At 40.9% G+C, this 26,626-nt stretch overlaps 3 protein-coding genes across 4 annotated transcripts in view; 1 reads left to right on the top strand and 2 right to left on the bottom strand.

The window, feature by feature from the left end:
- The window catches only part of tprn (taperin), a 29,835-nt gene extending 12,043 nt beyond the window's left edge, over nt 1-17,792 (bottom strand). The window contains exon 1 of the mRNA XM_005725576.2: nt 15,529-17,792. Coding sequence (XP_005725633.1) covers nt 15,529-17,607 — 2,079 coding nt within the window. The 5' untranslated portion in view covers nt 17,608-17,792. The remainder of the gene's footprint in view (nt 1-15,528) is intronic.
- A 2,378-nt stretch (nt 17,793-20,170) lies between these two features.
- Nucleotides 20,171-24,127, bottom strand: tmem203 (transmembrane protein 203). The gene is made up of 2 exons (XM_005725575.1): nt 23,979-24,127; nt 20,171-22,250 (listed from the first exon to the last, which is right to left on the bottom strand). Exon 2 carries the CDS (start codon nt 22,074-22,076, stop codon nt 21,663-21,665), a length of 414 nt encoding a protein of 137 aa, XP_005725632.1. The 5' UTR covers nt 22,077-22,250; nt 23,979-24,127; the 3' UTR covers nt 20,171-21,662.
- A 188-nt stretch (nt 24,128-24,315) lies between these two features.
- Nucleotides 24,316-26,626, top strand: part of alad (aminolevulinate dehydratase) — a 10,387-nt gene continuing 8,076 nt past the window's right edge. Inside the window, exons 1-3 of one of the 2 annotated variants that reach the window (XM_005725573.2) lie at nt 24,316-24,417; nt 25,535-25,653; nt 25,748-25,798. In XM_005725573.2, coding sequence (XP_005725630.1) covers nt 25,535-25,653; nt 25,748-25,798 — 170 coding nt within the window. In that variant the 5' untranslated portion in view covers nt 24,316-24,417. The remainder of the gene's footprint in view (nt 24,418-25,534; nt 25,654-25,747; nt 25,799-26,626) is intronic. The other variant, XM_005725574.2, reaches the window with a different exon arrangement.

Genomic DNA, 26,626 nt, shown 5'->3' with positions numbered 1-26,626 from the left:
CCAGGTGGTGAAGGGTGCGGCGTGTACAGTCATGTTGGTATTGACCATGCAGCTGTTCATTTATAATATGTGTAGAAGAGTGTTTGATACCTATTGTCCATTCAATAACACATAAAATCAAGTCATCAGGATCTAATGTTGGCACACTGATGCCCACCACAAGGACTACACGCATGCAAGGCTGCTGGAAGAAGACTGACCTGGTGCCTGATTAGAGCTAATCTCCAGCCAGGTAGATAATATTAGAACAGCACCACAATGACCCGACTGAAGAGTCTGGCTGCAGAGGCATTAGCACCAACAAGAGAGATAACAAAACGTAACGTAGTTATGATAACTAGTGCCAAAAAACACAAAGTAGTAAGTGCATGATTATCAAAAAGAGGATAATCACATTTTCACGTTCCTATCCGGTTAAGTCTGACATCACTAGCCGTGTCTGGGACTAAACTCCGCTGCAGGTCCATATATCAAACGATCACTATGGCATTACTGAGAGTTGAAAAACTGTCTAAAGTCTTTCATCTTTAATAAAATGATCAGCGTTCTGCTCTACCAGGCGTAACAATTAAGTTTGGCATCCATGAAAACGGAATTTATGACATTTAACGGAGTTAGAAGTTAGCAGGGAGTTAGCTCGCTAGCTTCTATCTAAATACAATTTAGCATGTCCTGACTGCGGGGTTTTGGAAAAAAATTAAAACGTACAGGTCTGTTATCACTTCCAACATAAATGAAGACAGAAAACTAAACTGCAGTGATGTTTGTAGGGTTACTGAAGTTTGGCTAGCTGGTATATAATGATGTGCTACGTGACTGCTAGCGACACAGCTATGTTAGCATAATATAAACAAGCTAACTTTTTTTTCCACTCGATAAAAGTTACCGTGAGTTTTCTCGGTGGTCAGGAACAAATGTAATCGCATGGCAGGATGCTGTAAAAGGACCAAACTTCAGCCAGGAGAACAACTGAGATAATCCATCCACAATACGAGGTTAGTCATTCATATACTGCTGCATGAACTGGGCTGTAATTACATCCTAAGGTTTTAAAAACTGAGCTTAAATAAATGATTAGTGGTAATAAAAGCCGAGGGAGGTCAACAGGGCTTTTTGAGATCAAATAGAAGAAAATACATAACATTAAACATGTTAACAACACAAAAGCCATATTAAACGCAGATTACTTTAGACCCGGAAGTAGGATTCGTCGCGTCATCACCGAACAACCGGATTGGAACTCTTCTATTTTACTAGCTCTGACACTTTCACTCCAAACTTGCTAATAATACCTGCTTTATACAGTCAACAGGAGATTTGTTGATTTATTTTTAAAACCTTAACTAAGAAAAATTAACACCATAACATCACCAACTGATGGAGTCATCACTGGTGACAACCTTAACCCTAACTATCAGAATCATCTTTTCCCCTATACTGCAAAACTCATGAGCCTCATTTCCTTATATCTTGCTAGAAAAATGGGAAATAGCTGCAGTAATGTACTGAAACAAGAAAATAAACAACTATAACAAGCTTCAGAGACAATATTTGCAAGATCACCCTTATTCTTAAACACAGGCTGAACTCTTAGGAAAGCTTTTTTATAATTTCTTTAGGTATCTCCAGGAATAGTTCTCCAGGCTTCCTGAAGGACATTCAAACTTCTTATTTACATGTTGGCTGCTGTTCTCTGCTGTTGTCAAGATTATCCCACACTGCTTCAGTAATGTTGAAGTCAAAGCTCTGGGGAGCTTTTCAGACAGTATTACATGTTTGATCAAAATCTGAATTCCCTTTTCAGCATTTATAATTTCATCTGTTTCTACAAGATCCCCGCAGCCCCAAACCCTGGCAGAGCCTCCACCATGTTTTACAGACAGCTGTAGACGCTCACCTGTCTCCTGTTTTCCTCCATACAAATTTGGATTCCTGTTACAACTGATATTCAGTCCAGTTCTTGTGTAATCTGCCATACATGAGCTTTTTCTCCCCGTTTACCCTCCATAAGTAGTAATTCCAGACAACCACCCTTCCACTGAGACCACTGAGACTTCAGTGAACAGCAGATAAATGAACTGGACCAGATGCAACTCTCAGGTCCTGCATCAGGTCTTTGCTGTTTCCCATTTCCTGAGGACGTGACTTTCAGACACTGTTCATCTACTATAGTTTTAGACACTTCTTCTCTTGTCATCCACTTGTCCAATTTCCTCAAATTTTGAGGACACGTGGAAAACATTATTTCTTCCCTGTCATACTGGCTTATAATACAACTGAGAATTGGTTCTTTACTAAGCAGTCTGCTATTTGAAGACACAACACTGGTCCATCTCTTTTTCTGCTTGAACAATTCATAGGACAGTGTAATGCGGCTTAACAAACAACTAACGACTAACAATCTTCTGAAAATGGTCAGGTAAAAGGACTGGACTGAAGATGAGTGTAAAAGTAGCCATTGTCCAAAGAAAAGAGCTCCAGTAAGCCCGGAGAACTCTTGAATGTTACCCTGAATGTTAATTTCTGACAATCAACTGGTGAAAACACAAAAAGTGCCCTTTGAAATCACTCTACAAGCGTTTCATTTAACACATGAAAAATGAAACACGCTGTCTTTTTTTCTTAATCATTAGCTAATGTTGGTGCAGTACCCAAACCTCTATGCAGTAATTATGAGTCAGATTTGCTGAATGCCAGCACCACCCAGCAGCAAATTACATTCAATCATTTTACAACAGGGACAGCAGATAAATTAACTTGTTGGATTCAACGCCCAGTTCTGGACCAAATATCCAACCTTTGGGATACCAGTGTCCTAAAGTATTTTGGTTAGAAAGAAAACAAAAATAAATATGTGCAGGTTCTTATGAAGCTGTGTAGATTTCGCATCACATGTGAGTTGGAAACGGTCCGGCATTTGGAAGCGCTTCAAGTGATCATCAGTGATGACAACACTGATATAAATGTGGAAACTCGCGTGTAGGTGGCTGATACTCGAGGCTGGGGTTGGCAGCGTGGGCAGCAAACAGAGCCAAATGTGAAAATCAGTATTTACACTCAAGACTGAGTGAGTCACAGTTGTAATAGTATGCCCTTTGTAGCCTTGTGCGTGTATGTTTTGTGTATTTAATCCTCCCTGTGCTATCAGTGCTCACAGATTATCTCACAGATAAGAAATGAGATGCAACAGGGAAGACATTGCTTCTATTTCCTTGCATCGACAACTGTTATTGATCAGCCTGAGATCATTTTAATAACCCTTTTGCTCCGTCTAAGGACGCTTTCACTCACGTAGTGACGTGGCACGCTCTAATGTAATTGCGCACACTTTATATGAAAGGTGACACCAGCAGGGTGGAGATCGAAACCTTTCAGCGCACAAAAACACGGTCATTGTGGGAGCAGTCGGGCCATTTAAAGCTCTCTGCTGGACTCTCATGTGAAAGTACTGATGGTCGGGTGTGTCCGGAAAGCCACAATCAAGACAAGGCACATGACACAATGACGAATATTTGTCAGGTGAAGAAATCTGCTGGATCACAATCGTGTTTGCCCCCCTTGTTTTTAAAAAGCTTTCACTATCCAGCTTCTAGAATCTTACATGATGAAGGGGGCTGCAAACTCGCCTCATGCGGCTCTTTTGCCCAACTCCGGTGGCTCCCCGTGGATTTGATGAGCATTTATTAGCAGGTGATTAAATAAATCTTTTTACAGGAACACATCCGGCACTGTTTACGGTTTGGACGGCCAGTTGGAGCCACTGTATTAACCTCCTAGGACCTGGCATCCACATATGTGGACATCACATTTTGGGTTATTTAGACCAAAATACTCAATTTTGCTCTACAGGGGCCTGATATCCACTTACGAGGACATTATACAGCTACTGTTCTATCGAAATTTCAAATGCATATCCTCATATGTGGCTGTCATTTGTCTTAGAAACAAAAATCAGGTAAAAAAAAAATTAATAAATAAAAATCTGGTAATTCTTTGTTTTTACAATCGCCGGGTCCCAATCAGCCCAAATATCAAAGAGAAATTTAAAATGCATGCCGTGGAAGAGTTCGGGTCTTAGGAGGTTAATGAACTTTGGGATCTGAGATGAGTCAGCGACTGACCCATTTACAAGGTGGCATATGAGAAAGATATCACGTAGTCAAAAAAGGTGAACACCATATTCATCCAAGGTGGGTCAAAGTTCAGCATCATTAAACACAAACTGTTGATTATATGCAAGTGTAATAGCTAGGTTTGCCCCCCCACACACACACATACACACACTCTAACTCTTTTCCCCATTTAAACACTTCAGCTAATAAAAATAAAGAGCAATTATTGTAAAAAATAATCTCTAGATTAAGTTACGTGCTCAGTGCAAGTAAAGTGAAAAGTCTAGCTTAAGGCATAAAACACCTCGTACGTGCCGTTTCACACTTCCTGTTACAGGAAATATAACTTAACGTCAATGATCTTTCGTCAGTGTAACAATCAGTGTGCCCAGTATCATCAGTACTGCCAGTTATCTCATATTCCTGTCCTTACTGCTTGCATTTCCCTTCTGTTGCCAGCTTCTCTGCGCCGTTAGGAACCAAACAACTAATGACTAATAGGCACAGTGAGGTGTGTTTGTTAGGAAATGTTCCAAACTTAACACCCCTCACAACTAAATTTGATGTTTTTAAAGGATCAGTGGAAACGAACACAGCTGATTACAGATGATGAGTTTTTAGCTACATTTATGTTTTTGTAAAATGCCCAGTTTATGAACTACACTAAGATATCGGTGCAATTTAACGATGCACCTCTTACAAATACATAGACGGCCACTTAACACGAATATCTAATCACACAGCAGCAACTCATGCATATAGGAATAAAAAGTTTCTGACAAAATTTGGGCATTTTTAAGAGTATTTAGGAAAACTGTGCACTTGCATCTCCTCCTTGTCTAGGATGAAGTTAATACTGATACAGAACAGCTCACAGTCCAGAACAGAACAGGGTTTAATCTGGGCGAGGGATGGCAGGGTGCAAAGAAGAAGGTCATAGATTTTGGATTTTTATCTGATTTCTTGTCTGTTTTACAAGCAAATAGAATATTGATGGCCTACCATACACCACAATATGTAAGTAATAGATAATTTAGGTGTTTTTTATTGTTAAAGTTGCATCAAGTGACAAAAGTTTATGGGGGTTTTTTTTCCTTTATTTTCCATTATTTAAAGAATGAAAATCAACAAAACTGATATTTTCTGTGAATTTCTGTTGTCCAATAAAAGGACACAAATCTAAGTGATGCGCTGCCAGTACTTGTTCGATAATTTTACACATTTCACTTAAAATCAAAGCCAACTGAACTGTTCTTATGATATTCTCAGATTTACTACATCAGCATTTCTTTATAACCTAAAAAAGCTGAGGTGTATTATTAAAATTCTTTCTCTTCTTCCTGTTCTTAAGGAATCTCAGATTGAGATTGAGTGTTTAGTTACACTTCTTTACAGTGAAGTAAAGAGGAACAATGATTTAAGATCTTAAAATGTGAATTTGGGTTGGGTGTTTATGCATGAGAATCTTTTACTTCTCTTATTATATTTTTTTAAGTCACGCAGCAGAAGAACTAACCTCTGCTTTGCACAGCCTCTCTTAAACATCAGAGTGCTGAGCTGTTTGCATCTCCACCCACAAAAAAAAACACAGATTCCGCTTTGCTGATTACAGAACTGTCTCGCCTTTGACGCCCAACATCTTTATTAGGCTGCGTTTTACTTTTACGTCAGTCACGTCGAAGCGCTGCTCCACCTACCTACAAATACACGATCTGCAACATCAATGCTGACGTCAAAATGTGTATGTGTGTGTGACGAAGCGAGAGAGAGAGAGAGTCGGAGAGACAGTCTGTGTCCTTATCCAGGAATCCTAATGATGGGATTGAATGGCCGCGGCTCTCGTTGCCCTGGTGACAGGCGCCATGAATATGTGTGACCGAGGGGAAGGAGAGAGCAGAGACGCAGAGAAGCACACAGGATTTTGATCGTGTAAAGAGGAAAGCAAATTATTAAGAGCAGCTACTGAAATACAATTTACATACAGGACACCCGGTCCGTGGCCTTGATGTTATCAACCGTGGGAACACTGAGGCGGATTGCACACAGGATTCATGGAGAGAGCATTTGAATAAAATTTACATCCAGCACCAAATTCACGTATTCCCAGAATTTGTGTTTTGCATTTGTTATCAAGGAAGCAGAGGCCGAAGTGTTCAGTTATCGTGACAGCGTGGTGGGTTTCACAGATGATTTTACCTGCTTAATTAGAAATGCAAGCAAACAAATAAATCCAGGAATCAACAAAGGCTTTGACCTCCTCTTTAAAGGAGACCAGACTGTAACACAGTTTTGTATTTATGAAACACATTTGTTTAACAAATTACCAAGAATTGCAATAAAAGGCACGCATTTTCTGTAAATAACACCCTTACTGCCTTCATTTTATGCAGCACCCCACAAAAGGTCCATACTGAGCCAGTTAAAACCCCGAGAAACGATGAATCTCAAACAGATAGCGGGGGAAACGGTGCAGCTGATAAAAGTGAGCATCTTCTACCTGCTCCTTACACTCGCCCCGCTCTGGTTTCTTTTTATAAACTTCCAAAAAAGCCCGGTCTGTTAGCATCCTGTGCTTCTAGTATTTTCAGCTTCATGTACTCTAAAGACACACAAACACAATGAATTAAACATGACTATGATAGTGGGGCTTTGCTGGCTGAATTCTAATTACACTGACTTTGCAGGGGTGCACATGTGTGTCTGAGGGCTGTGTGGGAAACTCATGAGTCTACATCTCTCTATATCTACATGTTGTAATGCCTGTACAGAAATTAGACTTGTTAGTGTGTTCTCGGTGAGTTTGTGTGCGCCTGTCCACATCCTGCAGCCACGCAGAGAAACCACATTTTCACCACCTTTGACATGAATTATAAAAACAGCAGTAGCACTTCTCTTATGTGAGAGACGTTAAGATACAAAATCTTTCTTTAGAAGCAACTGCTGCTTAAAGTCTATTGCAAATTATAGACCGCCACCGATTTTACGTACACAGTTGCGTTTTATTTTCTGACGTAGGAGTTTGTCCAGCAATGAAGAAGAAAAAAGGAAGCCCACAAGTACAGGAAAAAACTACAAATGGAAGATGGCAACTGATTAAAGATGTAAGGCAGAATCGGCTTAAAGTCGAATTAAAGATAAGTCATTTGGAAAAAAGATACTATGCAAACAATATTATCGTGTTTTTTGGACCAAGAGAGGAAATCATTCCAGATCTGTTTGAAGAATCCTGAAATGCAAAACGCTCTGGTTGTGAAATCATCGTTCCAAAGGCTTCATTTGCAAAGCCTAACATAAAATCCTTATGTTAATGTAATGCAACTGTTACATTAGTAGACTAGTCTGCAACCATCCTCACATTTTAGTTTGTGTCTTGTCTACAAAATATGTCGTTAGCATATTAATTCAATGACCTGCCAACACATCAGTGTTTTAAAACAGCTTTTTAATAAAGGAGTTATTGTTGAAGTATGTGAGGTCATCTTTGTGCTTTGGTATCAAACTAAGAATTGAACAGTTCTACTGGTGCTGGCTACTAAATTTCTGGCATCCTTCTTCTGAAATAATCCTCCTGTCTGACTCTTAAAGGCAATAACGTACAAAATTAAATTTTTATCAATAGGATCTGATTCTAGGATTTACTACAACAGCATTTATTAATATTGTACAGGTTAATAGTCTAAATGTACACAAGTTAGAGGAAGTGGAGCTACGAGGCCGCATTATTTCACCTTCTTTAAAACTACTCCAGTCATAGCAATTAACTTTATTAAGTGGCGACCAGAATCAGCTTCTTTATATGAGGTATAGTATGGTGCTTATGCATATAATCAACTAAATTAATATTAGCCTGTTTAAATAAAAGGAGCACTCATGCAGTACAGAGGTTGGGCCTTTTTTTAAATGCAAGGAGGTTGGGTGGTAAATCTTCAGGAAGTGTAAGGGAGGAGAGGTGGGAAATGTCTGCTGAGTGGTAAATAATTAAACACAATGGACTTTCACACCTGTAGTCCAGGAGCACAATGTAAATGTAGGAGTGTGCCCTTTCACTGGCCTTCCTGTGTTACAGGGAGCCTTTAACTATTTAACTTTGGGTATTTTTAAACTTTCTGCTTCCATGACATTTAACCGCACACAAAAAATATAACAGCAGTGGTTTGTCTAACCCCACATGCAGGAAACATACTTCAATTTAATGCAACGTGCTCCCTGCTGCAGAAGCATGACTTTGAAGTTCTTTAAGGACTTGTAAAACATGCTGGCATGTTTTTAATTCTGTTTGCTTTTAGTGTTAGTAAAATAAACCGTGATGACTTTTAGTCACAGTTTGATTCTTGCATTCAAGCCAAGAGGTTGAAAACAAAGTTATATGGCCTGACGGGAAGCACCTTTATCAGTTTTGTTGGTGCCAGTCTTCATTATCGCAGATAATCAGAAGCCAGTATTTGTCTTCACTTTTTAAAAAAATGCTTATCAAATGTTACCTTAGTCTCTTTCTATCTCTTTTATCATAATAATTAAAAGCAGTAACATTGCATGTTATCATTCAAGACAACAAACTGGCTCACTTCCTGATTACTTACAGTACACAAACTGTATTTGTACTTCATGACATCCGTACTACTAAACCTCGATATCTAATTTGATTCGTTTAAACTTTCACACAAAATATTTGTTCAAGAAGAGAAAAATTAAAGAAAAATTCATTTTCTTTTTACTTCATGAAATCTGCATTTTGACAGGCACATTATTGCACACTGATCTACACTTAACTCCAAACTATTAATTACCCTAATTATGTTAACCCTACAATTTATGAATTTTTGTATTTTCTGGATGTCTTGTTGACAGATTAAAATGTCCTCATGAACTTCACTATGAATTTACAAAGAGGATTCTGCAATTTTACAGTAAATCGCTGTTTCTTCTGCAGCTGTAAATGTTGCTATTCTTGTGGATTACAAATTCACATTTTTTTAAGATTTGATCTACTCACTGCCGCCATCGTGGGTTGGGACTTACAGGAAGCTTTGGGAACTTTGTAAGGGGTTCCACGTCCTAAAAAAATAAATGTTTTCATCCAGCACGGAGGGAATTTAGCTACTCCTGCAGTGTTCTCTCTCTCTCCTCCACCAAAACCTCATCAAAACCAGCAACAGGTATTTAGCGGCAGTTTAGACTGAATTATTTTTACAATTTTCACTTTTCTTTGAATTTTGAGTTTTGAAACGGGACATTCCCTTTTTTGCATTCTTTTCAAATGTAAACGTAAAACCTGGGTATGAGTATAAACATTTACTTTTGTAAGGTTGTTATAGGTCATTCTGGCCTAAAATTAACAGATCCCTGGAGCTTTTCAAGATTTTCCAAGCCACTAAGGTCAATCTCAGCAAGTGCCATAGATCATTAGGAGAGAGCCACCGTTAGTGAATGTGGCTGCGCCTTACTCAGGGTTGCTAATGGGGTGAAACATCTAGCAGACTGCAGGGTAGGCTTTCAGACGGAGGTAGTGAGTGCTGGGTGAATCCCCCCCAATCATAGGTTTAAATCAGTTTCTGTTAACCTACTGTGGTAATACCCCTAGACTCGGACTCTTTGAACAGAGAGCCGGTCCAGACTTCTATACAGAGGTAACTGTTAGCATTGTTTAAACACAAAATGTGACCACTCGTTTTTTCCTTCCCTACACTTAACCAAACAGTGACCGAAAATGAAATTAAAGTGTAGCTAAATGCTAAATTTAAAAATGAGTCAAAATAAGTCAGATCCGTTTCAGCGCCCTCCGCACCAACTTCCTCCTAACTCTGCCTTTGCTGCACTAGTACTGCTATGTGTCACTGCAGGGACAAATGATCAGTATGACTATTGAGATGGAAGATTTGATGATGAATATGCTACACATACGTAGAAACTTAGTAACACCGGAAGAAACTGGAGACCATCGCGGCTCTTAGAACTGATTTTAGGGTCTTTTCCCCCTCCCACTACACAGTAGGTGCTTTCCTAACATATAAGGAAGCAAGAGTGGTGTAGGTGTATGAATATATGATGCAGCACCACTAAATTACAAAGAGTCATTAACACTGATAAATAGATAGAACAAATTCCAGAGAGGTTAACTGCAAGTGAAGCCCAGGCTTTATTAATCATCAGAAGGAACTCTAAAAATCTTCATGAGAAATTCCCCTCAACTACCTGTCATCCACTACACAGCTGAGGACATCTACAGAGAAACTGAAGAGACTGACAAAGAAAAAAAAAAAGACCACAAGAAGAGGTGACGCTGCACTAACAACCACTGAAAGCTAACTGGGTGCAGAACTATGGTCTGAAAGCAGCTCAGTTCCCAGCCAGTTCTCATGATCAGCTAGCGTTTCTAATAATACTTGAAACGACACGTATCTGCTATAAGATTTAAAACCAAAATTCATACAGCTTTAAACCACAGGTCGTCCTAAACTGAGCTCAGCTGAGAGCTTTTACACCAGCGTAAACTCACTGAACCAAACAAGCCCAAAGCTCCAACCATTCAATCATCCAATCACAGGTTAATATAGACTGACTTAAAAGAAAAAACAAACATAACTAATCTGCTTTCCATGATAATAACACTCATTCATCTGAATAATCATCCCTTTCGGTCACAAATGCATTAGCGTCTTCACTAAAACCTAATCGAGTTTAATTGACAGAATGATCATATTTACATAGAAATATGCAGCAACAGTTTAAATATTAGCAGCTTTACCGTTTCCTCTGTGAATACCAAGCAGAAACACCCAGGATATGAAGCAAACACAAAAGTGCAAAAACTGCAGTTCCTGGCTCTAGAACTGCAATTTTTGCAGATTTACTACAGTTAATCATCATGTTATCACAAACAGGACTAAGAATCATAAAGTTAATCCCACTGTCAATGGAATTGCTCCATCTTATTGCTGTTTATGACTGTCCAGATGCATCAAAATCGCTTTGAGCATGGCAACTGACTGCAAGTAGTCGCAGTTCTTGGTTATTATCTTCGAAGTAATCATTTCAAAGGCAATGAAACTGCAAGTTAATGGGACATGGTCACGGTAATTTTGTTTGTCCTAATTAGGGTTAGAGTGCAAACATGTGTATTTCTTGACCTGACCTCTGCACAGCCATTTAAAGCTTCATGGTGGCTCTGTCCATCTTTTACATACAGTCTGTGGCAAATACACAGAAATGCCTCTCTCTCCGTTTCTCTCTTTGGATGTTATGCTGACAAACGCTTTGGCTGCTCTCGTTTTTCCCATAATAACAGTCATAAGGAGCAGCAACTTAAAAAAAGAAACAAATCACTCCACCTCCTCCTGTGTCCCGCTGCCAACTGCATCTCTGCTTCACAAAGAGCTGCAGCGTATAACAAAAATATTCTCCAAAAAAAAAAAAGTCAACCAAGAGAGCCAATCCAATCAAACTGCAGCTGGAAAGTGAGTCGAAAACCCTGAGTCGCTTTTATGCAAATACAGAAGTGATAGTGCTACAAGAAGCTGCACTTGACCTACTTACTCTAGCTCTTCCACAATTCCTTCCCCAACAGAGAGGAGATCAGAGGAAGCTAGGAGCGAGGGGACAGGCCTTATTAACCACCACCACACAGGAATAAAGCGTCACTGGTTAGAGAGAGATGGGGGAGACAAAGCAGAGTGGAAGAAGGCTAACAGGAGAGTCTTTGCTGGATGTGCTCCAAAAAGTCTTGGGAGAAAACCAGTAAAAAGATTCTTGGAAAATCTAGCGGAAGAGTTGATGATCTGTTCCTGACGTACATGTGGATCATTCAGTGTCAGCCAAGCTCCTCATAAAAAAAAAAATTAAAAAAATTAAAAAACAATTTAAATGGTTTGGGTTTGTTGGAAAAAGAGAGCTCAAATAAAACCAAACCCCAATCCCAGCCCATAATTCAAAGCTGAGGCCGTTCTCCGAAAGGCTGCTCTCACACAGAAGCGGCCCTGAACAAAAATTCCACACAAATTATACAGGCTAGGCCTTGATGCTTTTGTAATTGCTTGTGCAGCCCTGCCCAGAAAATAAAAGAAGCAGAAAAAGAAGAAGAAGAGGACAAACAAAAAAAACAAAACAAAAAAAATCCGGGCCTTGATGATGACCAAGAGGAGCGGGCAGAAAAACAAAAGAATAAAGTGTTTTTGTTGGACACAAAAGGACAGGATGTGATCATGTGTCGCTGCCATGGTCTACATGTGCACACAATAAAAAACACAGACACACACACACAGGTCACAACCAGGCTGCACGGAAGTGTCTGCAGCCTCCTTATCTCTTTTATGACATGAAATAGGAGCAAAACTGAGGTAATTTTATTCTAGTCAGCAGTCACCCGGAGTTTCCACTGAAACTAAAAATATAAGTTACAGGAACATATGGAAAAATTCCTGCTAAGGAGCTTTAAATTCATGTTTAAAACAACACTGCTACAAACTTCCGTTTCACTTAGACTCAACATGGCAAAAATAACTGACAATACTGCTGTCAGCTTATTTATTTCGGTACAGTAACTTAACAGGTACTTATTTTACTCATTTCCACCTCCATGTTTTTTATTCTTAGACTCTACTCGAGTTGCTTTGCGTGATTCACAGTTTTAAACAGCCACATAGTTCAGGATAAGCTCCACTTTTCTCTTCTGACTGGCTGCCCCTCCAAAACAACAGCAGGTGCACCGAGCTTCTGTTCCTAACATGGACAAATGAGGGATAACTTCTTTCTATGACATCATTTAGATGCCTGAGATTTTGGGCATTGAGGGATAACTTTTAAATTCTCTGAAAATGATGTAAGTCTTTGGCATGTTGACTATGAGCAGCCACAAATTTAACAAGTATACTCTATATAGGAGGTCAACTTTAACTGGGCCCTGGTGCGACCCTCCTGTCATCCTCTGTCTGCTCACTGTCTAAAAAAAGAAAAACCTTTGAAGACCAAAACTTAATGAATCATTTATCGTAATAAATTGCATTCTAAGTAAATGCAATGGTTCGTTTCAATTTCTCAAGGCTTTTTATATTGTATGGTAAAGGGCCTGCGATCAAGGAAAGACCACCCTATGAGCATGTGGTGATGGTGGGGAGAAAGAACTCCTTTTAACAGGAAAAGAACCAGGCTCAGGCTGAGGGGTGAGGAGAGATAAGAGAAACAACATCAACAAGTAATGTCATATAAGTAATGACATATAAACAGGTCTACTGATCCCAAACTGGGAGCTAGTCCCACAGGAGAAGGGTCTGACAACTGAAGGCTCTGCCTCACATTCAGCATGGAGGGAATGAAGTGCTTTGTTAGGATAATATGATAGTTTGAGGTCTTTAGGACCAGACTCTTCAACTCTGGATTTAACAGGGAGCCAATATTCTCTTTTACATGACTGCAAATACTTATGATGGCTATGAACATAATTAACCAAGCATGCAGCGATTATGCTAAAAAACACACAGTAGAGTTGTGAGCTTCAGGTTTCTTGGCCTGCTTGTACAGGTAGCTGGATTTACTCGCAGAGATTACAGTTCACCGGGTCGAGGAAGCACACCTGCAGGCTGACGTCTGAGATGCTGTAACACTGGCCTACATCGAGGACATGCCAAATGGCTAAAAATATTCAGGGGCTGAAACAAAAACAATCCCCCCCCAAGCAGAACTGTGAAAAGTAACATCCTGCTGAGGTTCTATACCACACCCCCTCCTCAGCATCTGAACCACCAAGACGTCAATAAAATATTCAAATTCAAGCCACAGGCTCTCTTCCCTTCTCCCTTTATTGCAGATACCCGAGCAACATAAACACCAACACGCTTAACATTACACAGACTCTGGATGCAGCCTGCAGCACCTTGCAAAATTAAATAGAAACACTGCCACAAATTTAATTAAACCCCTAAAACTGTTAAAAACAAGGCAGGACCTTCATCAGATACATTAATGTGACATGAACATGCCTCCAACATGCTCTGTGCTATGATTTAATTATGATTCATGACCAGGATTGGGAATATCTCAGCTCTTCTTGCAAAAGAAGCAATATATTTGTACCTACAGTGGACAAAAAACTGAGAACAGCTGTTCAGTCAATAAGCTTGGAGGGCCATTTAACCTAATGCCGCACTAACATGCTGTTGTTGGACAGAAGTCCACAGCGTGTTGTTCCAAGTGACTGCATAAACACACGCTTTTAATCCACTTAAGCTGGCAGCGGGTCAAGTGATGGGCCATTTAAAGGAGCCCAACATGACAAAAACGGTCAGGATAAGGTGAAAACAATCCTCCAAAATAAAACTCAGGTGACCACAGTTTGGTAAGGATGCAAAAGAAACGCACACAGAAAAAAAGAGAAGAAATAATAAACCCCACACACAGCGGCCCCTGCATTTGTGACGCTCAGCTGCTAAATTTAGATCACATGAAACTTGCGCAAGTCTCCTGGGAAGGCTGCAAGGCATGAGATTGCAAGGCAACAATAATATTAGTACTTTGTGTGTTTGATTGATCTATGAAGAGTTCAAACCCCAGAGATTTTCAGCAAACAAGCACACACAGGCAAAATACAACCCGATGTCCTAGAAGGAAAACTAAATAACACCCAAAACACAGATAAAAACCAGCATTGTGTTAATGAATCTCGAGGCTACTGACTGCAAGTCTGCAATGTTATTCCAAAAGAAGATACCCCGCTCATACAGACAGTATTCCCTCTGTACAACATCACAGTACACTTAAAAAGCATATGCACACTTTCAGTTTTGATTCGAGGAGTTTAGCACAAATGCATTGCATTAACCATTTGGGAATTACAGCCATTTTTTGCACAGTCCCCCACTTAATTTGGACAGACACCTTAATGGCCAGATGAGGCCTGCTCTCTCTTAAATTCAATAGAAATTATGCACAAAAAAGATCTGGAGATGTGCTGAACTTGTATTCAGTAGCTGTTCACTGGACCTCTAAATGTGAGGTCCACAGAGATGTGGATGCAAGTGATACAGGCTGAAAAAGCAAAATAAACCAAAAATCCACCACAATGCTGCATAATTACACCATGCAAATATTTGTGCACTTAACTGTATGCTCATATACACTTTTGGCAGGTTGCAGCTGATTAAACATCTGTCTTGCATGTGTCAGCAACAGAGGCCATGATTTGATGGTCTCGCAGAGAGGTTACTGTCTCAGTTGTTTGCACAGTGTCAAGCACGGCATCATTGTAATGAAGTAAAGCATTCATGTGTAAGGCCATGTGCTCATAAATAGCCCATATTTGCTTGCTTTTTGCATGCATGTACCCAGGCCTGTTGTAATGCATCGTGTAGTGTTAAAGTGCTATAAATCACCAAATATTCACATTTAACAAGCCACAAAAATAATTAAATATATTGTTTCATCTCACCTTTTTGCCCGTGGAGCCAGTCTTGGAGAGGCAGGACTTCGCAAGGGAGAGGTACCCGCCGATGACTTCAATCTCCTCCACAGCAGGGTAGCGCTTCTTCAACAGGGAACCCAGCTGGGCGTAGGGGGCCTGGGGAGGGGTTGACCCCGGAGGGGCTTCACTCGGGGCTTCCTGCTGGGGCTCAGGTGGGCTCAGCTGGGCATCAGACTCCACCCGACGTTTAGGCACCACAGTGAATGTGTTCCCCTTTTTCCTCTGCACCAAGGGGCTCGGAACAGGGACACGCTCGGGTGGGGGCTCCACCTCGATGTCGTCAATGTTTGTTACTGGCAGCTGATCCACTGGAGGTTGCACTGGAGAAGAGACTGACTGGGTGGGAGAGAAGGGAGGTGAAGATGGGATAGCTGGAGAAGAGGGGGGTGAAGAGAGGACAGGCGGAGAAGTGGGAGCAGGGGATGGAGATAAAGGTTCAGAGAGAGAAGGAGCAGGACTTGTGGCAACAGTGAGAGGAGATGGTTCAGGTTTGGATGGCCTCTCCACCTCCTTCTCCTCCTCCTCTTTCCTCTTTAACAGGGTGGGGGAGGTTGGCACTCCAGGTTTGGACACCTCTGCTGCTCTGTGTGAGGGGGAGGACTTGATGGGGCCAGGTGTCACCATGGGGCTGCTTGTTGAAGATGAGGCAGCCAAATGGCGCTTGGGGATCACTGTGAAGGAGTTTCGGGACTGGAGGCGAAGGTTTGCGAGGGCCCGTGCTTGGGTGTCGCCATCAGGAATCTGGGCGAGGTCTGGCTTTGGAGCGGGACGGATTTCAAACTCGTGTGAGGAGCAGGTCACCTTGGATGAGACAGGGCTCAAAGGGGCCTCGGCACGGGCACGGCGGGTCTCCGGAGAGCATGGCACCTTAGGTTTGGGGGGCACCTCAGCGGCCTCCCAGTCTCTCTCCCTGGTGGGCTTGTTTGTCCCCCTGTCCGGCTCGTCTCTGGGGGTGACGGCTGCGCTGTGGTGGACTCCACTCTCCTCAAAGCGCTGACGGAAGGAAGACACGGGCTGTGAACGCTGGGGGCTGCCCGGCCCAGAGACGGCAGGCTGTGGCTTTGGTTTGGAAGACCAGGGACCCTGGAAGACAGGCGAAGATGGCTGGCTACTGCCCGGGCTGCTGACCCGTGGACCCGGCCTGGGCTTTGGCACCAGATCTGGCTGCGTCTTGGGCCAGAGTCTTGGCCTACTGCTGGCACTACAATCCAGGTCCAGGAGGTTCTCTGTGCTGTGGGACTTCTTCTGCAGCTTCCCATAGTTGCTGTCAAACTTCTGGAGGATCCGGCTGACCCTACCTTGACCGTCACCTGTATTATAGGGGACCTCCTGATCAGGACGGCCCAGGGTGCTCAGGTTCTCCTCGCTCTTGCTTAACGTGGTGTCATAAATGACGACTTCCTTGGCTCTTATCTCGGTAACAGCACTCCCTCTGCGGTCCAGAAGGTCGTTTAGAGAGCTGTAACTACTCACACCGTTCTGCTGCCATTGGCACTCGCTTTTCACGCCTCCACCTTCCGCAAAGTAATCCGGGTCCGACTCGATGATGATGATGTTCTCCGCTCGGATAGTCCGTATGCCGGGGACACTGCCGTACAGCTCCAGGATGTGCTGGACCGGGCGGGTGGCGTTTTCTTGCTCCTGCCGCCTCCTCCGCTCCTTCTCCAGCTTGATGAACGGGTTCTTCTCCAGCGGCCCCAGGCTCTCCTGCAGCACCAGACTCTCGTGTCTGCCCTCCTCCCTCGGTGTCGCCGCGGCCGTCGCTTGTGGCTCTTTGTTGTGGGAGAAGTGCTGGGTGGCCGGGGTGATGGTGTAGTTCCGCCCGGTCGCGCCACCACCTCCTCCGTTCACATTCCCCGTTAGTTCGCCGTTTACCCGCTGCGGGCCCGCTCCCCCGGGGCTAGCCTCCGGAGCACCGGTTCCCCCAGCCCCGCCGCCGCCTTTCGCCTTCCTCCTCTCCAGGATTTCTCGCTTCCAGGCCGGCATCCTCGGGCTCTCTTGGCCGCCCTCTTGGCGGAGGACGCGAACCTCTCCTCCGCCAGACATCGCGGAGGGTTGTTACTGGAAGAAATGAGGAGGAGAGAGAGAGGCAGGCAGGCTCCGAGGCGGTCTTGCCGCGGTCCGGTGCGGCTCTTGAAGCTGTATCTCCGGCTGTGACTGTACCTGCAGCACCGATCACCGCACACTCACACACATCCCTTTTTTCTTCTCTCTCTCCTCTCCCTCTGCTGTCACACTGTCTGGCTCCCTTTCTCCCCAAAGGACCCTGAACGCGGCTCCGCCCCCTCAGCGGCAGCCGAGCGTCTGTGATTGGTATCTGTGTGCTCTGGGCACGCCCCCTCCCTCCCGTTTCTATTGTTGACGGAGCAAATTAGGCCTGCCAATCAAAAGTGCTGCGTTCAAGTTCAAGATATTTTTACAATATGTGATTAAATATAAATTTTGTTGCTGTTTAATTACAAAAACGCTGTTTAATTTGTAGTTAATCACAACAAAAATGTCGTTTACATAACACAGTAGAATTATAACCACTACACATTATTATTGTTGTTAAAATTGACTTAAAACCCTAATTTACCTTTGTTGTATTTACTAAATGGGGAACATTTCTTAAACTTTACCACCTATTATGTCCCAGTAGTGTTCAAAATAATTCTTTTTGTGGTTTTTCCACAGTTTTTATCCCCAGTCTCACTGGATAGGAATCAGGTTATTCTAAATGGTTTTGGTTGCGATGTCGGAGTGTTAAATACACTTAACCTCGGTTCATTCAGCATTTGCCGGTGATACTACCTGTCGATAATCCGCGTGCAGCGATCAGATGAGCTGGGAAAGAGTCTGCTGCACATGAATCAGCACTAAGAGGGCTATTCTTGGGTACTACAAGAGATTACTGTAGCTCATAAAACATTCATCGCGGGGCAATAATTAAGAAGAGCAGGGCTGAAGAGGGCGAAGAGTGTGCCTTATTTCCCCTTTGAAGCAGGACCGAAAGATGCAGAGAAAAAAACTAAACAAAAGAAGGACATAAAACCTTCATAATATTTGGTATTTTATTTATCTTTATTTTAAAATGTAAAGTATATCAAGCGTATGCAGCCATAAATACGTTCCTTTAATTATTTTTAAATGTATATACATTTTAAACTTGGAAAATCTGCAAACCAGGAATTTTTCCACATTGTTCTGCAGATCAGCTTCAGAAAGAGATTTTCTATAATTTGCAGAGACCATTCTGGAAACAGTTCCAGCTTTAATCAGAAACACCACACCGAACTGGTATGCAGCCGGATATTATGCTTTTGTTCACCTGTAGAGAAGCTTCCCATATTGTTATCATCAAATCTAATAGAAATAATTTTAAACATTAGAATACGCATTACCCTACAGAGCACTAAAGATGTGATGTTTGCTTTAAGGATGGGTTCCAGGCTGGGTTCTCCCTGTGCTTGAGCAGGTTTTCTGTGCTCTAAGTCCAAAAGCATCTGATGGAGAGTTAGCTTGATTAGTGACCCTGTACCCTGTCATAGCTGGGATAGGCACCCTGAGGCCCTGAATGAGAAGAAAATGGATGATGTACAAACATATCCTACGATGTAGGTCAGTGTTAACAGTGCCATGGTTAGGTAGATGAAGTCCCAATTATTAAAACTGCTTTTAAGAAAAAACAAAAGTCATACTTGTTTGATTTCTATATGCAGAAAAAAATGGCTGCATTTGACTTAATTATGCGGTGACATAAATGTTTAGTCTTTTACCCCACGAACTAGCGCCCCATTGTGGACAGAGAGAACACAGACTCAAAACATTTAATGGACAACCATTAAATTTTATTTTATTTACATGTATATACAGATGACAATAAAAAGGTGGCACAGAAAAAAAAAAGAACATAAATAACATTTTAATTTATTTTTTTTTAAAAAGAAAAAAAAATCAACATATACACAGAATTTCACATCAGGATTTACCCTAAAGTGAGGCCTTAAATAGATGCACTACACAGACAGCAAAGGACTCAAAATAGACTAAACACATTACATGTTGTCAAAGTAAACAGCAGTTTGTTTGTTTTTTTAGGGATGATGTGTAAAACAATCCCCTCTGAGTCCCGACAGTTTTCACATCCAGCTTTTTACCAAGTCCAAACCACTTCTCTGTGATGGAGTTTGATGAACACACACGACATAGTCAGATTAAAATCCTAAACACATTTTTGCTGGCAAGCAGTTTCTCAGTCCAAGTAGGGAAACAGCAATCAATAAAGCTGCAGCAACGTCATGAAAGTTGCTCAAAAAGGTTACCTGGGGCTTTGCTGCTTTAACATTGAGTGCACAGTGCATTAGAGCGATACCTCTGGAGTAAATTTTCTACCACTGACTGATCAGTGCAGATGTGCCACTATGGTCCAAATACAAGCTCTTTCAAATGTATCACAAAACCTGCACACCAAAATATATCCAGCAAGTGTGCTTCTTCTTTAGATTTTTTTTAAAATAATAACTCAAGCAGGTGAGAAAATCTTCTGTTTATTATGCATGTTAAAGCAATTAGAAATTAACTGCGTGTTTCCTGAAATGTGAAACGCTCTTTTTTTTTTTTTGGGGGGGGGGGAGGTGCCAATGAACCAAAGAGAACAAAAATAAAAATGAAAGATGGTTATGCTTTAAAATCTCTAATGGCAGATGCAGGCTACACCCACACTAACATGTTTGTATTTTAAACCAGAAAATGTCCATGTCCAAACCAACATGTTTCACTTGTGCAGTCTGGACAACAACGGGAGATTAATGAGAGGATACGATTTTTATTATTATTTATTTTTAATGGAAATAGGGATTTTTCTTAATGGTGAAGACTAAGAACTAATGTGTGTGCTTGAGCCAGTGTAAAGATGAAACAAATCTTATGCAAAAGACTATGGGGGAAGAACAGCAGTGACAGAGCGCAAAGACAGGCTTGTTTACTTGGACTCACAACAAAGTGGAAGCATAAACTGTCTATAAAAGATAGATGTAGCCACTGTGACTTCACCTGTTGGTTAGTGAAGTTCTGTTATTATGCTTTGAGGTCTGTCACAATACTTGCGTTTTAAGAAGTTTGGATCTGACTGAGAAACAGGAATGCCACAAGCTCACTGGTTAACACATTTCTGACCCAATAATGACCAAAGATTAGAAAATTACCTTTATGTTTTATTTATTAAGACCTGTAACTACTAATTTAACAAATAAATGCATGCGTCACAGGGCAAGGGAGTCAAGTGATGTGTTCCCACAGGCTTTTATATAATTAGAAGTCATTTTGAAACCAAAAGGAATTGCCCCCTGGTGGCAGATTTAAGGCACTTTAGCACTAGCTTCACTTTTTTTGTTTTTTTAAGACCCAGAAGCTACATTCATCTTTTATATGTTTTTTTTCCTGTGGGTAGAACTGATGTTGAAAGTAACTTGTGGGATTTGTGATAAAGTGAAACATATGAGGAAGCCTTGGCAACGGCTAAAAATTAAGTCATACTTTTCACAAACATAAAGAATGCAATCATAAATGGTTTCCAAGTCGAGCTACAGTGTTCTCACTTCCTTTTTGTGGCCCTATGAGAAATGTTAGTGTCTGCATCAGCACTTTCAGAAGTTTCGGTTTCTGCCCGTCCAGACTACAACACAAAATCTTGACATACAGGCAGCAGAGGACTTTGCCCCAACAATATCATCCTGAAGTCTTTATCCCGTGTACTCCGTATTTATTTTCTGGATTTCATTCCCCTCTCATTTCTATGCTAATTGTATTCGATGTTATTCGCTGGGCTTTTAGATTTTATTTCACTTTTTTATTAACTGTGCTGGTCTTGTGGATTTCTTCTTTTTTTTGTCTCATTATAATGTATCTATTTTAATAGGCTATTCAACACATGTTAGTTGTATTTAATGTTTTGTACGCAGGAAGGGATAAAATATACGAGGGCAGTCTCGCATATTTTAGGGGTCTTTAAATGCTGGAGTAGTGAGAACATTTTAAAATGCAAACCTATTAGTGTGGATGTACCCAAAGCTGCTTTCTGCTTCTATGTTGTCAGTTAGATGAAACACTTCAGCTCCTCCTCAGTTGACACGGCACGCTCGTATCATGAGCAGCTGCAGGAGGATGAAAAGCGGCGAGACGATGAGGCCGAACCACAGGTCTTTGGCTTGCTCCTGCTGGGCCAGCTTCTGGCACAGCAGAACTTCACACACCAGCTTCAGGCTGAGCACCGTTAGGACCCAGAGGAGCCGCAGCACCGCCAGGCGCTTCTCGTTATCCTGGTAAAGCCGGATGGACACGATGGCAGTGAAGTATGTGCTGAGGCCGTCTGCAGCAAACAGTGGGACGAACACCAGCCACCAGCTTAGCCCGGTGAACTTATCGACTTGCAGGGCGACCAACATGCTGAAGACCATCAGAGCCAGCAGGTGGAGGAAGAGTTCAAAGGTCGCGAAGCCCAGCCACTGGACCAGCTCTCTAAGGGAGAACAGCATGGCGAAGGACGTTGGGGACGGAGTGACTGTGGATGGCCAAGTCACACACAGGGCAGCCCTGGATGCAGGTCAAAGTACTCCAGGGTGAGGGTGGCAGAGGGCTGATTATCCCAGGGCAGGAGTGGTTAGGTGGTGGAGAGGTGGCACACTGTAGGCTACATCTTCAGATCCACCCTGGGAACGACAATAGAAGTGAAAAAGCTAATGATGATCATAGCTTTGTCATTAAATTAGTTTACCACCTTATTTTTAAACATTTGTTTACATTTTACAGACTAAACTACACAATTTCAACTCTTAGCCACAGTGTTGGCACAGTTTTTAATTTGTTACAGACATATAGTACTGTGCAAAAGTCTAGAGCCACCCCTCAATCCTTTATATTTTGTTTTAAGGATGTCATTTTCTTCTAGTGGTCAAGAGCAACACCACTCCAGGTCTTTCAAAGTTTTCATTTGGATATTGGTTGCTTTTTCCATTTTCAAATCTTGTACCTGGTCATTTTCAGAGGAATGCTTTTTGTTTTAATGATAAGCCACTCATACACTGACCTAACCTCACCTAATCCTAACTAAGGATGAACCGGTGAGCCTACACATAAGTTAAAATAAGAATTTTAACTTTCATCTTTCAAAAAAACAAAAACAAAAAACAAAACAAGACCCGACAACAACACAAAATTTGACAAGTTCAAAATTGTATTTTGGGACCCACAAGTTGATTCCCAAATTATCCAAAAACCTGGCAAATCTTGGCATCCTGTGCAGTGTGTCCTTTTAATAAAAAAAAAAAATTAAAAGAAATCTGGATAAGTGAAGCAGTCGCAGGCCTAAAAAGCGATCTACAGCAGATGAACAGTATCTGTAAGTAATTCCCTTAAGAGGAAATCTTTTTTTTTTTTAACCAAAGGCCTGACACATTTGGCCCTTCATTTGATGCATATATTACTTGCTGCCTAATATACACACTGTATTTCCATTTGTTTTTGCACATTTTTCAATTAACTGGTGCATTTTAAAATGTAAAGAAATGAGGGGTAGCTCGAGATTTTTGCACAGTACTGTAGTTGCACTTAAAGAAACATGCTTAAGAGAGTTCAGAGTGTGTTGAAGAATAAAGGTGGTCATACCAAATACTGACTCTTCCAAAATACTTCTCTCTCTGTATACATGCTTTGTATTTCCATGTAGCTTCATTGCAATATATCCCTGAACGAATTTATCAGAAATAAACCCTTTTGTGTATTTCAAAACATACTGTGCTTCACTCATCAAAACTGATAACAGGATCACCCAGCACAGTTGAACAAGCAGATTTGTATTATTTTGGAACTTTTACTTATTTATCCTCCACGCACACACACACACTCATATTTTTAAAAATGTGTAATTATGATTATTCAGCAATAGTAGCGTTAATAACATATGATTTTCTTTTTAAACTATTTTTTGTGTATGCATTGTTTTATTGTCATTTATTGATTTTACAATGTGTTTTAAATATATTTCTTAAAAGTGTACATGATTTTTAATTACACTTTATTGTTTACTCGTAGTCTTTTTTGAATGCTCAGGGCCCCCAAAAACACCCATATTTTATAGATACAAGGCTGTTGATTAATAAACGTCACTGACGTCCACTCCCTCCTGATTTCCAGACCTTGACAGCTCCATAACTATTCTTATTAATCTCAGCCCTACCGCTCTGAGTGAGGTAAACACGTCTGACGCGAGAGTAACTGCAAAAAATAGTGTTTAATACAGAGAATCCAGCGGCAATCACGAAGATAGCTTCAATTTAAGCTAATAGCCAGTTAGCTAGAAATTATACTGAGCTTCTAATTACTAACAGTGCGCTTGTTTACATACACAAGACGTGTTTCAGTATAACACTTTTATTTACCTTAGAAACAAATGCGAGTCTTCTTCTTCATCACACTAGATGTCTGAAATTTTAGAAACCACCTAGGCTAACAAGCTGTTAGCATTGTACCTTCTGCTATTTTCTTGCTGCTGAGAGATATCGCGAGAACACTACCCCCACCCCACAGGCTGATACGGTGGCCCTTAAAGGATAATTTGTTTTGTTTTTTTGCGTTTATTTATATATTGTTGAAAAATGCCCAAAGATATATCAAACTGTTACAGATACATGAATAGCAATTATTTGTATTATTTTTTTTCTAAAAAATTAAAAGTATAATTATATTAGACAACCTTATTACAAGCCGAACTGCAGTCGATAGGTGGCGATAGCATAAAACTAAAATCGACACCACCGAAGAAGGACACAATGTCAGTTGACTTCAGTACGGAGAAGTGAGAAGCTGTTGTCTTGAGAGGTGAGTTTATTGGTGTATTTTAACGTCTGCTCTTTTTTCATGTCTTTTAAAACAACTATAATATATTTATGACATTAGCTGCGGTTAGCGATGATTTCTGTAGTTCCCCAGTCAGTAAAAACTGTATTTTCTAACTAAACGTGAAGAAGAGTACCTGCTCAATGAAAAGCTTGAATTAAAGTTCAGAGAAGAATGACGTCTCATTTAAAGTGTTTTTTGGCCTTTGCGGTTCTCACTTTGATCATAAACAAGGTTAGAAAATATTTAGTAACTGTGTTAAGATGCCACTATGCGCTTCCTACTGTGGAGTTATTCTTTCTGAAATCATTACATTTTTACATCCTAGATTTTTCCTAAAATTTTGTGGTCCAAAGTTTGCACATAAATAATACTTGCTGTGAAATTTTAGCTTCATATATCAATATCAGTTTGTTTCCTTCCTTCCTTCCTTCCTTCCTTCCTTCCTTCCTTCCTTCCTTCAAAAAGACCTGTACCTCCCAAAATGAAAACCTCTACTTACATTTTTGATTGAGCAAACATGATAATTTATATTTTGTGGTACAATTTATCAGTAAATGATCTGAAGAAACAAAATTCTGGAGTTTCTTTATAGTACTCTTATTATAAGACGATAATTTTGGAAAATCTAATTTTTCATTTTAGACCCCATTTACAGACCTACTGCTTAGGAGGGGTCTTATAATTCAGGTTAAGTTAGAAATATACTAAGAAGAATTAAACATTCAAAAGGAACACATGTATTTTTTGAATATATAACAATAAATGTAATAAAACGATTAAGAGTAATGAAAAAGCGATTATCGGCTCATTTCTTGTAGGTAGTCCTGTCAGGCCAAGTCCGCATGGCAGTTACAAGACCGTAACATAACCCTAAGATCTTGTGGTGAAAAGCTGGTTCAGTCTATTAAGATAACATTTCGGAGGCAGCTGTGGGTTGTTGACTCTGCAGTTGGATTGAGCCGAGCTGCTGTTTGAAGAAGCAGCTCCATGCATGCTTGATCAGTGTTAACGGTCACCGAGCTGATGGGCAAATGTGTGACAGAGAGGGAATATTTTGGATCTTTGTCATTGATGGTTTCCCTGTTTCTGTGTAAAGATGCAGACGCCTGCAGAATCAATCCTCCACAGTGGCTACTTCCACCCAACCCTAAGATACTGGCAGACCTGCATTGCCGATTTAAGACCTGACAATCTTATCTACCCAATCTTTGTTACGTAAGTCTTAAAATGACTTGGGGTTGACCAGAAGAAGTTTAGGTCAGTACATTCAAATCTTCTCACTCTTGTTATGTGGCCTTCTTTGCTGCAGAGATGGTGCAGATGCAGTAGAGCCCATCGGCAGTCTGCCGGGACAAGCCAGGTAAGGTCCACAGCCATCAATAGCATCAAGTCTTCACAGCTGCAGCACCCACTTTCAGAACAGCTTAAAAACCTATTGAAAAAAGAATAATTACATTATAGAAGTGTTCATTTTAAGAAAAATCACATGGGGTATGGTGTCACCCTGCAGTTGTGAAACCACTGAGGGTGTTGTCTCCAGATAAAAATAGTCAGGAAGGGCGGAGCCAGAGCCAAACACTGGACCTGGACCGAGATAAGACGAGAATCGTTAGACCTGTACCTCCCAAAATGAAAACCTCTACTTACATTTTTTGGAGCGTCTTGGTAACAAAACATAGAAATGGAAAATTTATTAAAATATCTGTTTACCATGTAAATATTAATTTTGCACATATACAGAATGTAATGAAATTCATTCTGGTTTCTAGTGTGTAATTGGTGTGACACACCAGATCACAAACACCAATTACTTAAACTGCAGAAATGGCGTGTTGATGACATAAAGTCTTGGATGATCTCAAATTTCCTGTTTCTAAATTCAGATAAAACTGAGGTTTTTGTATTGGGCCCTTAAAAAAAAAAATAATTCAGAAACATCATGTCAAACCAGATATGTCAGATGGCATGACCTTGGCCTCGAGTAACACTGTGTAGTCTTGGAGTCATTTTTGACCACAATATTTCCTTCAGTGTGCTTATTAAGCATCTCTGTAGGACTGCTTTTTTGCATTTGTGCAATATCTCTAAAATTAGAAACCTCCTGTCTCAGAAATGAATTCACACGTTTATTACTTCTAGTCTGGACTAGAGATGGCACGATACCACTTTTTTATGTCCGATACCGATA

This window comes from Pundamilia nyererei, unplaced genomic scaffold (genome assembly GCF_000239375.1).
Source record: "Pundamilia nyererei isolate P.nyererei 1_Seehausen unplaced genomic scaffold, PunNye1.0 scaffold00016, whole genome shotgun sequence".
NCBI classification, from domain to species: Eukaryota; Metazoa; Chordata; class Actinopteri; order Cichliformes; family Cichlidae; genus Pundamilia; species Pundamilia nyererei.
This window is presented reverse-complemented; position numbering and strand designations above follow the sequence as displayed.

Excerpts from the sequence above, each read along its gene's own strand:
- tmem203 (XM_005725575.1), bottom strand. The coding sequence starts at position 22,076 with ATGCTGTTCTCCCTTAGAGAGCTGGTCCAGTGGCTGGGCTTCGCGACC.